A 17,225-nucleotide genomic window follows, 5' to 3' on the forward strand; every position below is an offset into this window, starting at 1 on the left:
ATATTTTCCTGCAAGATATGAGTAAAAAGAAGAATGAACTTGAGCTATAAACAGCTAAAAATATATTTGCATGTTTATAAGGTCAGATATTGAGCTAGTATAAATCAGCTCAAAGTCAGTAGAATTACCACAGAGGATCCAGGCATTGTAATAAATGTAACTAAATGACAAAGCTGAATTTTCACCAAGATGTATTTCATGATAATTCATAATGTGTGTGGGTTTTTGCATATTGTATAAATCTAACTTTATTACTTTATTAAATATGTCTGAACAAGGACAGAAAATGTAAGCTACGTGTAAGAAAATGCTGATACAAACACTGTGGCTTACTAAGTGCTACATAAACATCAGATGCTGGATTAAGTAAAAGTGGTCAAGTCCTTTGGCCATAAAACCATCTGAGGAAACAAAACCAAAATTCCCTCCTTGTGCTGAAGAATGCTGACAGAGTTTTTCCTCCACTCAAACCATTTGGTGAAAAATGAACAGTACGAAAAATTATTTTCATCCTGTCACAGAATTCGTGGCAGAAATTTGTACCTCACAGGATGAAGAACTACCTTTTTATATGATAATGTGTATTATTATTATTGTTGTTGTTGTTGCTGCTTATGGACTTCAGACTGATGGAAAGAAGATTTAAATGTTCAATGGGCCACAGTGCTTTGTGACCCTTATTCAGTGTCTCACCACAGTAAATAATAATAATTTGCATATATTCATTTATATTTTGAGAGCACTTTGTGAAGATGGGTGCTGCTCTGCCCACTTGCAGGTGGGAGGCTGTGAACAGCTCCACCTTGAAATAGGCTGAATTCTTCCTCTCACTGCCAAGGGAGTCTTTCAGAGGGAGATGCCAGAAGCAAAGAGAGCTTCTGAATTTACATCTTATGAGAGAGATTGGTTGATAATCATAGAATCACAGAATGGTTTGGTTTGGAAGGGACCTTGAAGCTCATCCAGTTCCACCCCCTGCCATGGGCAGGGACACCTTCCACTAGCCCAGGTTGCTCCAAGCCCCATCCAACCTGGTCCTGGTCACTTCCAGGGATGGGGCAGCCTCAGCTTCTCTGGGCACCCTGTGCCAGGGCCTCCCCATCCTCAGAGAGAAGAATTTCTTCATAATATCTGATCTAACCCTGCCCTCTGTCAGTTTGAAGCCCTTCCCCCTCATCTCTCACTGTATGCTTTTGTAAAAAGTCCTTCTCCACCTCTCATATGTAAATGTGAAACAACATGAAACAAAAAGGGGGTTTGGAAATGTTAAGAAATAACTAATTTGAACCTGACCAATTTATATTTTCTTTTTTCTTTCTTCATTTTTTTTAAATGGCAGATCTAACCACCTCCAAATGAAACATAACATGGGAGTGTGGTGAGTTGTTCTGTTTAATCCAAATTTCATCAAAGCATGAGTTTGCTTCTAAAAGAAATCCTCAAAAATTTACTTTTACTGAGCCTTCTTCAGACCTCTCTAAAATGCCCTGATCTGCTGTGTTGGTATCAAAGTGCCTCAGTTTTCCCCAGATAAATTCTGATCTGGTCCTGGCAGAATTCTGGCCATGTGTTGGGATATGACAAGGTATCATTTACTGATAAGAGGCAACACATGACTGTCCAAATATTGTCAATGTGGCATTTTGCATTGATGTCATGTTACACCTAGAAGATTGATTTTAACACAAAGTAAAGAGTTAGGAGAAGATAAACCAGGTGTCCTCATTCAACCTGGAGTTAGTCCTTAATGAGAAAGTTGGTTTTTAGAGCTCTGATGAAAGAAGATGGTGCACTGAGATCCTCAGGTCACAGTGCAGTGAGGTACTGCTTACATCTTGATTTTACAAGCATCTTTTAAATATTTCCTATGTAGGTTTAGGTAGTTATGGAAGAAGAAAAGATTACACTAAAAATCAAATTGTGAAAATAGACTTAAATTTAGACCACAGTCTTATTTTCCACTTGACTCTTCTTGTAGAAGTTATATTTTTCTCTCATTTAAAAAAGCATAATGGCATGGTCTAAAGAATCTCTCACTTCTATTGACCTCAGTGGTCTTTGTAACATGACTTTGGGGAAATGCAGCTCTTTTAATGTCAGCAGAATTATGTTTTTATGACCAGCCAATTAGTCCCTCATGGAGATACAGCAATATAAATTAGTGGAGGATTAAATGCACAGGGCACGATGCGATGTCCCTGATAAAAGTAATACAGATAAAAATATGTGAAAACAGTTAGACAAAAGTAACATGATCAATAAGCAATAGCCATGCAAATGAGAGACACTGTGTGAAACTGTGGTGCAAAAATCATAGAAAGAATAAGTTAGGTGCCTCAAACAGCATGATTTTAATTCCCTGCCACCTGCCTCAACTAGAGAGAAAAGGTGTTAGTTATGGAATAGGAAAAAACATAGAGAAGGAAGTCCATTTGCAACTTGGATGCTTTGACAATTTTGGATCATGCATGCAAAATGTTCAACCATTCTTTTATTAGATGACAGCAAGTGAAGTCCATGCAGTTTCAGACAAAAGATTTCTGAACTAGTTATTGTTTCCTTCACACAAAATAATAGTTTTAAGCAATTCAGCTGTTAGCCTGAAAAGAGAAACTCTGTCATTTTAGTTTTCTTTAAATTCTGCTCCTCAGGAGAAACTAAACATGCCTTTCACAACTGTCTGAATATAGATGACCTCATCTACTGTGAGCATGACTGACTGATTTTCCAAAAAAGACACCCTTAGGTAGGAAAGAAAAGAGACAAAAATGATGCACCAAGAAAAATGCCGTTCAGAAGTCTGCTATAAAGTGTTCCTACAAAGCTCCCTAGGAAAAAGAAGAAAGTGACCCAAAATTTAAACATGCACAGAAGAGCTGAGGGAGAAGGAGGCTTGTACAGCCTTTAAAAAGTTTCTTAATACTGAGCTGAACTCAACAGTTCATAGAAACAAAGAGAATATACGGAACATCACATAGTACTAATGGTGGTGGCATGCAGACACCAAAATTGTCAAAATTTGCAACCTGTATAATACCTTTGGTTGAATTGCTCCAACGGTTACCTTCAGAATAATGGGATAAAGTCAACAGATTGACGCATGAACCGCCTGCCCCAGATCCAAAAACAGTTATTCTTAATGGGTCACCACCAAAGAACCCAATATTTTCACTAGTCCATCGCAAAGCTTGTATTAGATCAAGGAGGCCATAGTTTCCTTTTGCTGCTTGGTCCCCAGTGCTCAGAAATCCTGTCAAAGTAAATGAAAAGAGAAGGGGTTAGCAAGGGTTCTTCTGAGTAATCCTGTTAAAATCTTCCAAGATTTCAGAAGTACATGCTATTAAATATCGTGCAACTACATACTTTTCCGTAGTCCCTGGGAACAATTTGTAATTTTACTCTTCTGAAATAAAATATATTTGATACCCACTCTTTTGACCGTGATAAATATATGTAGTAAAGACACATCCTAGGCAAAACACTCATTTAAATCTGAACAGGTCCTCCCAAGGACTTTTTGTTGGTTGCACTGATTTTAAAAGTAGAAGTTTAGGAAACAGATAAGATGCAGTTGTTCTGTACATAATTTGATCAACTCTGTATTGCTTTTCTGTACTTGGATGCAGCTTTGCATGTGCTTGAGATGCAATGAATCCATTTCCCTGTAGATTCTTTGGTCCTGCCCTGGCAACTCATTGTCATTTACTTTTTTCTCCACCCAAAAATGCAGCTTATGTCACAAGCTGAACTATGGGAGCAGCTCTCAGCTCCCTGAGCTCCATCCCATAAACATTAACCTGAGTTAATTGAATCTACATTAAATGGATGAAGTCAATGTTTCCATGATCCCTTAAAGCCAAAAAGGTAGGAGCTCAGGGGTAATATGGAGTACAGTAAAATGTACAGTAAAAACTCTGAAGAAAGTCTCTGTTGATGAAAGACATCGCTTTTGGACCCCATTTGTTGACATTTTGAATTTTCTCAGCTTAATAAACAAATGTTTAAATACCACCAGCATTATGAAATAGTCCATACCTCCATTTGCATATCAAACTGATTTGATGCTCACTAAGTCGTGTAACTGCTTTTCAGTACATGCTTTGTAGAGAAATGCAACGATTACAACAATTATTTCCACATTAATTAGATATCAGTGGGTCTTCTAGTCTCGTCAAAGTTCTACTGATTCAACTCTCTTGAGTGCAGACAGCCTACTCAAAGGAAGTTTACAGTAGTTTTGCAGACAAATGGCTCTCAAAGGAGTCCTACTCTTTCATTATGACAATAAAAGCAGCTTTTAAGACATTTCTAAGAAGACACGTGTGTATATATATCTATATGGCAAGGATTAAAAAAGAATACAGATAGGTGCCTGTGTGTACTTATATTCATGGATATAATGAATGTGTCATTTTTTACTTTATTATTACTCTGATTTGGTTTCAAATGGCAAGCTTGCATTTGATGTTCTGCCCTGTGCATAGAGACATTTCTACTGACAGCCCTTCTTTGCTGTAAATGGCACTGGAAGCTCGTTGGCCTCCCTGCCTCAGCAGCTGAGCTCTGCTCCATTTAGGGCGAGCAGCTTTGTTTGTGTAGGTCACAATCCTGATTTTTGTAACCACAGAGAGGGAAGAGGAGAGTGGCATAAGGTGCCAGGCCAGCAATTTTCCCACTTCCAGACCTAATGTACCAAGTCTAATCGACATACTCCATTCGTTGTATCTGTAGTGAATTGTTACTCTATGCTAGACTTCAAAATAACCACTCTTCTACTACTGAAACCTGCCATGTTTATTACCTAACTGCATAAAGAGCAAGTAGCACCACTACCATTGTAGAAAATAATCCCTTGGTATTCAGGAGAAGCCTAGAAAAGGAAGACATAGTTATAATGAATTCATTCATTTATTCATTCATTCTCACTTTACTGTTACAGCTCAGCACTGAGTTGAGATCATTATGATGTTATTTTACTCTGCTTCACTTTGCTCTGTGTGGCCAGAGGGTTGATGAGCATGGCTATGTGAAAGCATTGCCCCAGCACAACCCTGCCTGCACAGGAACATTCATTCTTGGCTTCATGCTCCAGTAAAATGCTGTCTCCATAAATAATTTTTGAGGACACGGGGAGATGATGTCTTTGAATACGATGGCAAATCTAATGAAAGCTCCCTAACCCGTGTCACTGCCTTTGCCAGCCTGCTTGGAGCTGAGGGATGGTACCAGGGGCTGGAACAAAATTAAAATGCAGGAATTTATGGGAGCTACAGGATCTCATAAATGTGGCTGTGCACGCTGGGAAAGCCTTCCCCTTTCTTTGCATAAGTGTATGGCTGTGGAAATTCAGTGAGAAATCAGTTCATCACATTAAGCACAGAAGTGCCTGCACTGATTCAGGGGATTAGAGGGACTGGCAGTCCCTAGCACAGGCAGCAATGAGAAGGGAGCAGTTACAGCACTTACCAAAACTGTGACATAAACACATAGTCCCTCTTTGCTTTTTGCTTTCCCTGGCTTTCAGATTCCCTGAGCCTGGTCAGGATCTGCTCTCAGCAGAGCTGCAGCATTCCTTCTAAGAAATCCAGGAGATTTCTCAGAATTATTCCAAGGCATTTATTAGGAAATTCGATAGTGTGATTATAGCTGAGCTACACTGATCACTCTGAACACAAATGTGAACACTCAAACTTTCTGAAAAAGTTGCTTTCTTTACTCTGTATGATATGCAACAAAGTAGAAACCATAAGTCTTTGCCTAGAAAAGCAACAGATTAAAATTACAGACAAAGCCTTAGGGCAAACCCCTGGTGTCAAATCATATCAAGTCTCATAGCTGGATAGGGAAATAGGTAATCCTTGGGAGACTATAAATATCCTACTTTTAAAGAATCTTCATGAATCTCTCGCTAAAAGTAGATGTCAGGAACCCTGCATTCAGTTCAGGGAATGTGCCAGGAGGGGGAGCTTTCAGTTTAATAAAAAAAAAAAAAAAAAAAAAAAAAAAAAAAAGGAAATAAGGCAGTGTTAGTAATATTCTCCTCATTCATCTATATTAAACAAATTATGACTTGTGTCCAGAGCAACAGCTCTGATGCAAAAGAAATATCTCACACCTCCTCAGCAAGAACCACACTGGCTGATTTCCATATCTGCACAAGATGGATGATGATTGATGTTGACTTTCATGACATGAAACATTTCTATCTCATTTTTCAGAACCATAAGAAGCCTGTTAATATCACCACCTGTTCATGCCTTTTTTTCTTGTATGCAGTGGTATCAGCATGGCTTAGGAGCATTCAGAATGTCATGAAATCAGAGATGGAACTGATAAAACAGATAAGGTTTTGCTTTCTAGTTTGTGGGGTTTTTTTTTTTGCTTTTCCTAGCAAGGAGTGCCTCAATACAGATAAATGCATGGAACTAAACTCCTGGAGGGAAATGCTTTAACACCAGCATCATCCCCAGCCTGTTGGTCTGTGGGTGCAGGTTCTTATTCCTATTTATCACAGAGATAAAGCAGAGATTGGAACAATAGGTTTTGTCTGTATCCCAAGAGGAGCTTTCAGTGTGTAATGGATATAGATACCATACATTTGGTGCAGTCCTATGACACAACCATTACACCATCTAGTTATTAAGCTTGCAATTTTGAGTCACTGAGGGAAACCTGCTCTTGCTGCAAAGGTCTTGTGTGTCTGAAAGCTTCTCTGTTTTTAAACTGTATCAGCTAGTCTATTAAAATATATTATCTCTTTCTGCACATACTGTCTTATTATTATCTTTGGATTGTCATCTCCACTGGCAAGAACACTGCTATCATATTCTGCCACCTTTTGCTCTTGTACAAAGAGGGAAGTAAATTATTCCTTATTTCAGTTATTCCAGGAAGACATTTGCAAAAAACTTAGTTTTGCATTATTCTCTAAAAAGGTCAGATTGAGCTAATTTTGTTCCATAATTAAGTCCTTCTAGTGGAAATATTCCAATCATCAGCTGAACAATTGCTATTTTATATTCTGAATGGAGAGGTTATCTCTTCTTTTATCTCCTCCAGAGGAGCAGACTCTAATAGAATTATGGAAGTGAGTATGTGGTCTTTTGTGAGTATAAGAAAGAGATTTATTAAGCTCATTTGGACAATTTCTCTGTTACATGTCTGTTAGACAAATATGCAGACTGCCACAACCAGACCCTCTATTTTGTATTAAGATAAATTTTAATGCTTTATAGGCTTACCTGCCTGGGTAATTATTTCTGCTTGCCATTCAGATGAATCTTTTTCTAATATGACTCCAGCATTTTTGAAGAGTAAATAAAATAATGGACTTGGGAAACTTAAAATATTAACTGAAAACCTTATGTAGCTTGAATTATTTTAAGTTTTGGCCTAATTTGAAGATTCAAATTAATGCAGAGAGGGAGGACAAGACAGATTTTTTCCTAATGTAAGAGACTGCTACAAGGCAGTGATGCAGCGAGAGGCCAGGTGCAGGCTGGGGGGTATGAAAGTGCCATTTCTCATCACAGGAGACCCAAACCATGCCTCTAATGAGTTCTGTCCCTGTGATTGCTTGATGGCCCAGTGACCTTCGTGGCTGGATGGAAGTAAGGGGCAGAATGTCTTGCTGGGCACAACACACACAGAAAAATATCTGCCTGTGAGAAAATACCCAACAACAAATGCTACTCTAAAAATAAAGCATATGAGCATATAGAAGCTGGTCTGACATGTGTAAAGGGCTTTTTCCAAGAGTTGTGTCTCTGAAAGCAGCAACACTTCAGGCTTTAATATTACCCACCTGTTTAGGCAAGTGTTATAATAATTTAGCTAGGTTTCCAGTTACAATTCCCTGTGCAGCCAAATGCCAGCTTTAATTTTGCTAAAAGCAAATGTTAGATTGAACAAGTATAAATGCACCAATGCATAGTGGAAGAACACAGAGTAGTTTTTGAGGAAAGAATTTGTATTCCTTCTGGATTCATTGCTTAGGACTTTAGTTCAACACCTTCTATTAATATTGAATGGTAATTGCCATGTACTGAAATTTTCCACTGCCCCTTAAACTATAGGAATGTGAGCAAGATAAGCAAATTTTAAGTGAGATGGTTAAACTTAAAGAGCACATTTGTTTTCATCTTAGCCATCTCTCTAGAATTCACATCAGCTAAGTAATCTGAATGGGCAGCAGCACTGTGAGCATTAATGTGCATATGATATTCATGAAGCAGAGGATACTGCTCCTTGCTTTGCTGACCAGCACTTCCTAATTTTAATGGCTTATTTTAGTCATGGATAGGGGATAAGGTGGCTAAAAGGACTAGGAACTCCCATAAGAAAAATGTAGGAGAATATGAACTATTCAGTGCATGAAAAACATTCTTCTACAGACATCTGCAGTGTACCTCAGCCTGAGAATGAGACAAGCCAGTGTTCTGAAAGTGCTGCTCAAGCAGGTGTTTTGTGTGAAATCCATTTCATATACAGAAAAGTGATTGCAGCATTAGCAAAGTTCTTTCTGCTCCTGTAGCTTTCTGCCACATACAAACTAGTAATGAGATTAATGATTTCAGAAGTGCAAGATTTTAGCTTAACTCCATGAAATGTGTGTGGTACCATGCTGCATCATGATGCAGCCTTTCCTGGCTGTTTCAGACCCAGGAATCACAGAATCATGGAATCATTTAAGTTGGAAAAGATCTTTAAGGCCATTAACCCAGTACTGCCAAGACAGCCACTAACCCATGTCCCCAAGTGCCACATGTACACTCTTTTAAATCCCTCCAGGGATGGTGACTTCCTTGGTCACTGCTGCTGCCCCAGCAGTCAGCCTTCAGAAACTCCCAATTCTTTCACCAAAGTAAACAATTTACAGGGTTGAATCAGTAAATACAAAAGTTTGTCAATGTATCATTTGGCATTTTTTTCAGTATGCAAGGAAGAAAGTGTGTGATGTTCTATGAACTCTGATGAGCTATTTCAGCATTGGTCTGCTGTTGCAATTTTAAACACCCCTCCCAGGGCACTAAATCCTTTGAATTAATAGTAGTGAAGTCACTGGAGCCTGGAGCCACAAAATCAGTGGATATCTGAAGAAATTCTTGCCTGTGAGGGTGGTGAGGGCCTGGCACAGGCTGCCCCATCCCTGGAATTGTCCAAGGCCAGGTTGGAAGGGACTTGGAACAACCTGGGACAGTGGAAGTTCCCCTGCCCATGGCAGGGAGTTGGACTGGGTAATCTTTAAGGTCTAACACAATCCATTCTATGATTCTACAATTTTAAGCATCCTGTAGATGTTGAAACACATTATAAATCCATCATTCTTTGGAGGCTGTGAGAAGAGGGTGACTCTGCCTTTAAGTTTCAGCAAAGAGACGATAAAAGTCTGAGAGTGCTTTGAAAAATCTGTATTTGCCTCTCCTTCCCATTGTCAGTGCTTGCATCCCACTCTGCCTTTTCTGTCATGTCGGGACAGCTGTGGGGAGGCTCTCAAGTTCTGGGTACTTTCTGTGTGCATGATATTGATATTTCAGCCTTGTCCTGTGCCCATCCCGTGGCTGCAGAGGGGGTTGTGGTGTGGGGCAGGCTTTGGCAGAGGATCCAAGGGGATCTCTGCCTGCAGCCCTGCTCCAAGCACAGCACAGCCACAGGGGAGATCAGCTCTGCAGCGACTTACTGCTGATGATCTTTACTGAAGTCAAAGGAAAGGCTGATAACAATCTCAGAGACACTTTGAGAGCTCTATAAGCAATGGGGCCAGTCCAATAGCTGAGATCTTTAATACAGATTTCTGGATTCGCTGTAAAAGCAAAAAGGAAAAGGAGGAGGTGAGCCCAGGCTCAGAAGTACATCAGCAGATACTAATTCGACAAGATTTTAAGTGATATGTGCTGACACATACTAGGAAGGAGAAGTGAACCTTAAGAGCTGATGAATGACATTATGGCATGGGTGGACACAAGAGGCAGCTGGAACACCTTTGATTTGAATGTGTCCTTTTCTTTGAAAAATACAAGAAAAAATATGGGGTTTGCTACAGAAAATAGCAATAACTATAAATATTCTTATTTTGGAAAAAAAACCACAAGAAATCCTGCTGCTAATCAAAGAACATCTGCTTAAATTCCTTCTACAAGATAAAAATCCAAGTTACTAGTACATGGCTGGATCATGCTCTAAGACAACTCAAATTTTGGTTTAAAGCATTTATAAGTTGCATATAAAGTCTTCACAGGAAATGAACATTATATTACTAAGTAATTCACTAGCAGTGTTCTTATAAAATCTGAGAACTTTTACAAAAATATAAATAAAATCATCCCTGAAAGACAGCCTGGACAAACCAAAATCTTACAGGATAATGTATGGAATACCAAAAATCAAACATGGACTGATCCTTTCAAAATATTCAGCCAAAGCCCAAACGGAAAGGAAAGGCTACATGAGAGAACAGAAGAGTCCACGGCCAAATCCAACACTTGACTGTCCTACTTGGCAGAAGAAAGCAATGCCCCGAGGGAGGGATTTTTATCTTCACCAGGATTGAGTGCACAGCTGTTCCAGTCCTACTTACTTCGAGTAGTGCAATATGCAAAATGAAGCAGCCCACAGCTCATTGCACCAAAAATCTGCCCCTTCCTATGATCTCTCAGCACCCCCATTTCCAGCAGCAAGCTCAGCCATTGAGATATGCTGGCCTTTCCTGAAATATTCCATCACTTTTCACTTTAGATGATGCAACTCAAGGCAGCAGCTACAAACCCAGAAGAGATTTTGTAGAGGAGAGTTAACAAATATCAATGTTCTTAATGTGCAAGGTTTTAAAGATGAAAACTGACCCCATGAAACTCTGCTTTCCATTTTCATTCGAGATTTGGGCAAAATGAGTTCTTTATTTGAAGATGGCCCATATAGGACTTAAAGATCTTTCTACTCAAAATATCTGAGAATTTTTTTCTGTGTAATATGTGCAGCTACTTAGAACACGTCCTTTAGGCAATATATATTTTAATTGATTATTACATGCCAGAGAACATTTTTTCTGACTTGAGCCTGGGAATCATCTTTACTTTATAATGGTCACTCTGGCTCCATATTAATGCTTTTTCCCCCCAGTAATACCATGCAGTTTCTCAGAATTTTGACTGTGTGGTAATTGAGAGAAAGGATGGGTTTAATTTCACTAGAAGGGAAAATTCATACTTTAGAGGGACAGCACCATTATTTTTGATTTTTCTTCCCAGGATTGAGATTTGCAATGAGGGTCCAATCAATGCTAATATATATTCCATGAGCTGATGAAAAGGAAGTTACAAGTCTTCATGTAAAACTGCACATGCAAATCACTAGTTAGAAGCCTAGCAGCTATTTGGAAGCGCAGTCTTTCAATCAGAACTCAGAAATTATGGTGCTAATTTACTGTGAACTCAAATCTCCTTATTTGAAAATAAATAGAAAAAGATTAACCATTGGACCAATTTATGAAGAACTCCATTCAGTATGTCGTTGCCTGCATTCTTAAATCACAACCAGAGGCCTTTGGAATGTGTGACTGTTGAGATAAGATTCAATTCAGGAAAGTTTTATGAACAATAGAATACAGGTAGAGGTCACAAAAATCCTGCCTTGCTTTTGAATGTGTGAGTTAAACAGCACATCAGACTTAAATAATCAAGATCTGACTTGTGTGGCTTGCTCAGTGAAGACAGTACTGGGAATTTTAATAAGTTTTGAGAAAGCCTGAGAAATAAAACTTTTCTATCTTACTTCTTTCTCTCTTCCTCCACCTGTCCTCTTCCCTTCTCTCTTTGCAAAGCTTAATCCTATTTAAGCAGCATCAGCATCATTCTTGGAGCTCTGTTATTCATGTGGACTTCTATCTGTGTTCACCTTGCTCCTTGAAGTAAACTTGCGGCACATTCTCCATTTATTCCTTAACAAATCCTCAGGAACACGTGGCAATATCTTTTCCCCAGTGATAACAACCTGTGCATCTGCTCTGGGGGTGACAAACTCCTTGTCCTGCCTGTGCCACCACCCCACACCTGCCCTGCTGCAGCACCAGAGGCAGTGGGAATATTCTTATTTAGAGAAAAGGACATTGGCCAACAGTGAGAAAGCTAAAAAACACAGCAGGCTTTCCACTTCATACCTGCTGACCTCTCAGAGTCTCTGGGCTTTTTATCAGTGGCAAAAGATCTCTCAGAGGAGCAAACCAATTAAGAGCAAACAGAAACATGCTTTTTTGGCTATCTGAGCCACGAGGGAAAACTTGGGGAGGTCTGTAACAAAAGTGTGTTGTAAACAACTACTTTAATCCACAGGCTTGTGCTAGTGGGATTCTTATGCTGTTTTCACTGCTATTAGCTGAACACCAGAAACATTTGTAAGAGCATATATGCCCAGATAGAGGCATCAAATCTAATTTTCTGGTAAATATATATCACTTCTGGTAAAATGTGAAGGAACTAAGAATTAACTGCATCACCATATGCCTGTTCTCTTCCTACACAGCATCCTGCCTCTCCTAGAATAATTCTTTGCTTTCTGCTGTGTCTGAATTTCCTATTCCAGACAGCAAGGTGTTTTATTTCTTCACTGTGATTTTACTCTGCTGCTACACACATTTTGTGTCTTAAAGGCAGGGAGCTGAAGAAAAGTCAAGGATGGGATGAGGGTAGCTGTTACAGAGATGGTAACTGCCATTTACCCAAAAAATGATTGCTATTAAACTGTTCCTCCCCAGCAGAATCCTGAGGGATTTGGCTACTGCTGATGGTACACTGTTAAACAAAACAGTAGGACATAAAAGATATGTATTAATTTATAAATCATACACACATCTCCTGCCTAAGTCTTCACGTCTTATAGAATCCCTCATCACATGCATATCCCCTAACTTTTCTAGCAATAATTTCAATAAATACAAGATGTCAGAGAATTATCCTTAGTCCATGGAAAAGGAAGGAAAAAAGACTCAAATCCACACAAAGTTAATTGAGGCTAGAATTACTGAAGCTCCATCTATTGCAGTCTCACATTGGTGCTCTTCAATTAAGGCATAATAGGAGTGAAAAGTAATTTATACTTATAGATTAGATGTCGTCTGTGAAAAATCGCCGATTAACTCCCAGTGGGTTTCTGGAGTGGCAGAAGAACAAGCCTTGTAGTCCTTTTGAGTTTCACTCCTTGGCGCCACAAAAGCAAAGCTGGAATACCTTCATTTTGAGGTATTAGTAGAAAATGCTTCAACACATGGGCATACACGGACTGGTTCTATCAGTGTGTTGATATCCAGGCTTCACCAACTAAAATTCCATTCCCCAAACCAGTACTAGCACAAAAGCACCTGCACTGTTTGCAGTGCCAACCTAAAATCTTTATTTGCTCACATTTTTACTCTGTTTAATTACAGTTAGAGAATTCTTTGAAAGGCTATTGCAACCTCAACTAAATGCAGAGCTCCAGTTTTCTGTTGGATGTTGCATCCTGTCCTCCTACTCTGCAGGGAGTATCCTGTGCATTACCCCAACTTCATCTGAAAATGATGGACCAGGGTCATTGCTCTGCTAAATCCAATTCTAGTCAAGTCAAGAAAACTTGCCAGTTCAAACCAAGGGTGTAATTCCAGCCCTTTCATCTTTTGAGATATGTAAAATCAACGCATTATTAACTACACTCATAGGCACAGCATCAAACATACAGCATCAACAAAGTGTCTCAACTAAGTAATATTTAATGGGTAGCATAAAATAATTGATGTTTCATAGAACTGAGCATGTGACATGATTCAATGTGTGAGATGACTGGAAGCTGAAGTAAGAGCCTCGAATTCTCTGAAAAGAAAAATGTGTGTACATAGGCCATGCAGCCCACAATAACTGAGACTGCCCTACATTTAAAGATTTTTGCAACAAATAGAGTGGAAGAAAAACGGAGTCCAGCTGAGGTAAATACACTGTTAAAGATGCTAACTTTGCATTTACTGCCCCTATATTTGGTCCACAGCAGGAAGCCTGGTGTTCAATAGTGCCAACTTGGGGAGTATCACAACAGACCTACACAGCAGGGCTGGTTCCACCTGCTGGCCGTCAGAACACAGAAATCTGGTCAGTGGCAAAGTGGGGAAAACTGAACTGAGAAAACCTAAATTATTTCATGTTTCTCTCATGTGTTTTAAAATGTAACCCTTTTTTTTTTTTCTTTTTTGAAAGATATCCTGTCATTATAATTTAATTCTTTAATACAATACAATTACACAGTCTTTGAGTTATATTCTTCTGTTTCTTTTGCATTAAATCAGATGTCTTTAAGCTTACAACACCCCCTTACAGCCAAACTGAGAGCAGGAACACCAGTCAGAGGTCACAGTGAGCAGATTCTCAGCCCTGAGCAATAACTGGATTTATACAAAGTGGTCACATCTAACAAAACAGTGCTCAGAAGAGCACAAGAATGTCAAACATTTCCATAAAGCAACTAAGGAACATTATGACAAGGAGGGGCTGGCTGAGAAGCATCACTTTGCTATTCTGCTGTTGCAATCCTTCTGGCTTACTCCAAAGGGAGCTGATAGGCACAGGATTCACACAGTAACTAAAATGGTGCTAATTTGTTTTTAATACTTAAGCAAATACTACAGGTTCTAAAGGCACTTTCGTAGCCTCAGATGAGTTAGAAAATCTAATCTGTGCTAATTTTCCCAAAAACAGATGGTACATGAATTAAACTGTGTAGACCCTTTTAAGCTTCAATTCTCACTAGGTCCCTTTTGGGATAACTAATGTTCATTTCTTAGGGCTCTATTCTCCTCCACTTATTTCTCTTAAGTAACTGAAAACAGCCTCCTTAATTGCACAGGAAGAGACACTCAAGGGGAGAAAAGTCACAGAATTTGGGCCTTCAAGGGATTTTGTTATGTATTCAAAGCTTGTCACTGTCCCAGTATTTTTTAGCACAATGCTATCTGTGTTATTTACAATGGAAAAATATTTTACTGTCATCTAAGAAATGTCATTAGCTGTGGAAACAGGATGGAAATCTCATTCAGGTCCTTGAATTGAAGGTAGGAGGTATGAACTCATAGGACTAAAGACAATCTCATCTGAAAATAAAGACTGCAGACAGCAAGTATTAACAGGTGATTTTAGATGTTTGTTACTGTAAAAGGCTTAAAACCTCACCACAGTCCTGGGCTTGACTGTGTGAGAGAGGTAACAGAGAATGTTCTTAGGGTTTGTGTAAAGGAAGTGAACCAACACGTGGAAAGGAGAAGTTGGGAAGAGAAAATAGAATTAAAATAGGGCTTATTAAACCAATTCAATTCACAGCTTTTCAGTAGACTAAGAGGAGCAGATTTCTGCCAATGCTGTTGCAGCATCATAATCTTAAAAAAAAAAAAAAAAAAAGAAAATTCCAAAATGCTGCAGTAGCCAGATAGAGGACACTGTGTTCTCCTGGAGCTGCTCTTGCACAACACCTGCCACCTCTCCCTCCTCTCAGTCAGACATTTCCATATGGCACATCCAGACCAAAAGTCCCAAGATCTTTGATTTCAGTCACGATCTGCTCCTTAAGGGAGAAGGTTGAGGGAACAAAATAGAAATGGTCTATTACTGTTCTTCTTTCTGTGACATTTAAACACTGCCCTGAATTGCTCTGGAAATCAGGATGGTTTACAGAACGTTATGTTTTTATCCTCACCTTGAATAATAGGTTAATAGCAATACTCAATTTATAGGAAGAAGGAAACAGCACAAAGAGAGGAGTGATAGGCAAAGTTTATAGAGGAAAGCTGTAGTGGAAGAAGGAGTAGAACGTGGCTCTGAATTACAAGGCCAGAAAGAGGATTGGGTAGACCACAACCATGAAAAACAGAATTATTGTGCCATTGCATTTTGAAGATTTTATCCCAACCTTATGTCCACCTTCACAATTCCAGTGGGAATGTTCTTTGAACATACATAATGCAAGCTGGGTGCTAACTGATGAAACAAATTGAGTTTTAATGCACTTTGCTCAACAACACACCCCAAATGACACATCAGTAATTACCATGAATCTAAAGCAACATCCTGATGAAGTTACTGAATGTAAAGCACATCTGCTGATTGCAAGGGATAGCATTCTTAGTCTACTTGAGATTTGTCAGAAAATGTATTTATACTCAACAGTAATTCTGCTGACTCTGAGGATTGCTGCAGTTAACAAAGGCATCTCTGATGCTGCAATATTGAATCACGTCCCATTTCTGGCAGAGAACTTCTAGCAAAATACCAGCTGTTTTCAGGGGAGGATCAGTGGGATACAATGAGGTGATGTGCTGCCTTGATTAATCTTTATATGATTTCCCAGCTTCTAACATAACTTTAGCATGTTAACATGTGCAAACCTTTGTATTAGTAGTCACCTGTGTAGATCATCACTTGACAGTTAAAGTACTTGTGTTCTTGTGCTTTACTCAGGAGAGAGTACTGAAAAAGGAAAGTTCACCTCTTTGCATTTAACTCTGGGAACAGCAATGATGGCTTGACTGCAGACTGTACAAAGGGAGGGGCTCAGTGATTTGCCATTTCATTTAGTGTTATTTTGTGTGCCACTGCTGTTTTCCTCCATCAGAACAAAAGGTACCACTTGGTTTTTGCTTTTCAATGATCCATCAGTCAAATGCAAAGAACACATGAATCATTTTGCTTGTTCTAATGGCAAAATCACATGTGATTTAAAAACCCCCATAGAATAAGTCCCTAAATATTTAGAACTAGTCTCAGTAGTTTTAGACAACATATATCTTTCTAGGATAGAAATCAGAACTTCTGTTGTATCCTTCTTTCTTCTCAAAATTGCAATTATTTTCTGTAGGTTTGAAAGACTAACAGCATTATGGAAGATACTTAAAAGCATTTCAGTGGCTGGAATACTGTGCTCCCCTCTGCTGTCAATAACTCAATGCCCAGCTATGACAGTCTCTATGAGGGACGATTTAATCTAACCTTGAACTGATTTTTTCCCCCAATCCTCTCCATACTTTTCCAATTCTGTATTTGCTGCTTCATTCTAAAGCCTTTTTAAATACTGCTGTGCTTTGCCCCAGCTATTGTTTCCCAGTGTGGATTCATCACAGTCAACAATGTGTTATATCTCACACTAAAAGTGGCTAAACACAAACACTGCTGTGCAAGCTATGAAAAATATTTACTTTAATACTGTAAATCACTGCCTGA

At 39.0% G+C, this 17,225-nt stretch overlaps 1 protein-coding gene across 2 annotated transcripts in view; it reads right to left on the bottom strand.

Moving 5' to 3' along the window:
* NLGN1 (neuroligin 1) overlaps positions 1–17,225 on the bottom strand; it is a 376,495-nt gene that overhangs the window by 8,157 nt on the left and 351,113 nt on the right. For both annotated transcript variants that reach the window (XM_058811941.1, XM_058811940.1), the window contains one exon: positions 3,038–3,250. In XM_058811941.1, coding sequence (XP_058667924.1) covers positions 3,038–3,250 — 213 coding nt within the window. The remainder of the gene's footprint in view (positions 1–3,037; positions 3,251–17,225) is intronic.

This window comes from Ammospiza caudacuta, chromosome 11 (assembly GCF_027887145.1).
Source record: "Ammospiza caudacuta isolate bAmmCau1 chromosome 11, bAmmCau1.pri, whole genome shotgun sequence".
Classification (NCBI taxonomy): Eukaryota; Metazoa; Chordata; class Aves; order Passeriformes; family Passerellidae; genus Ammospiza; species Ammospiza caudacuta.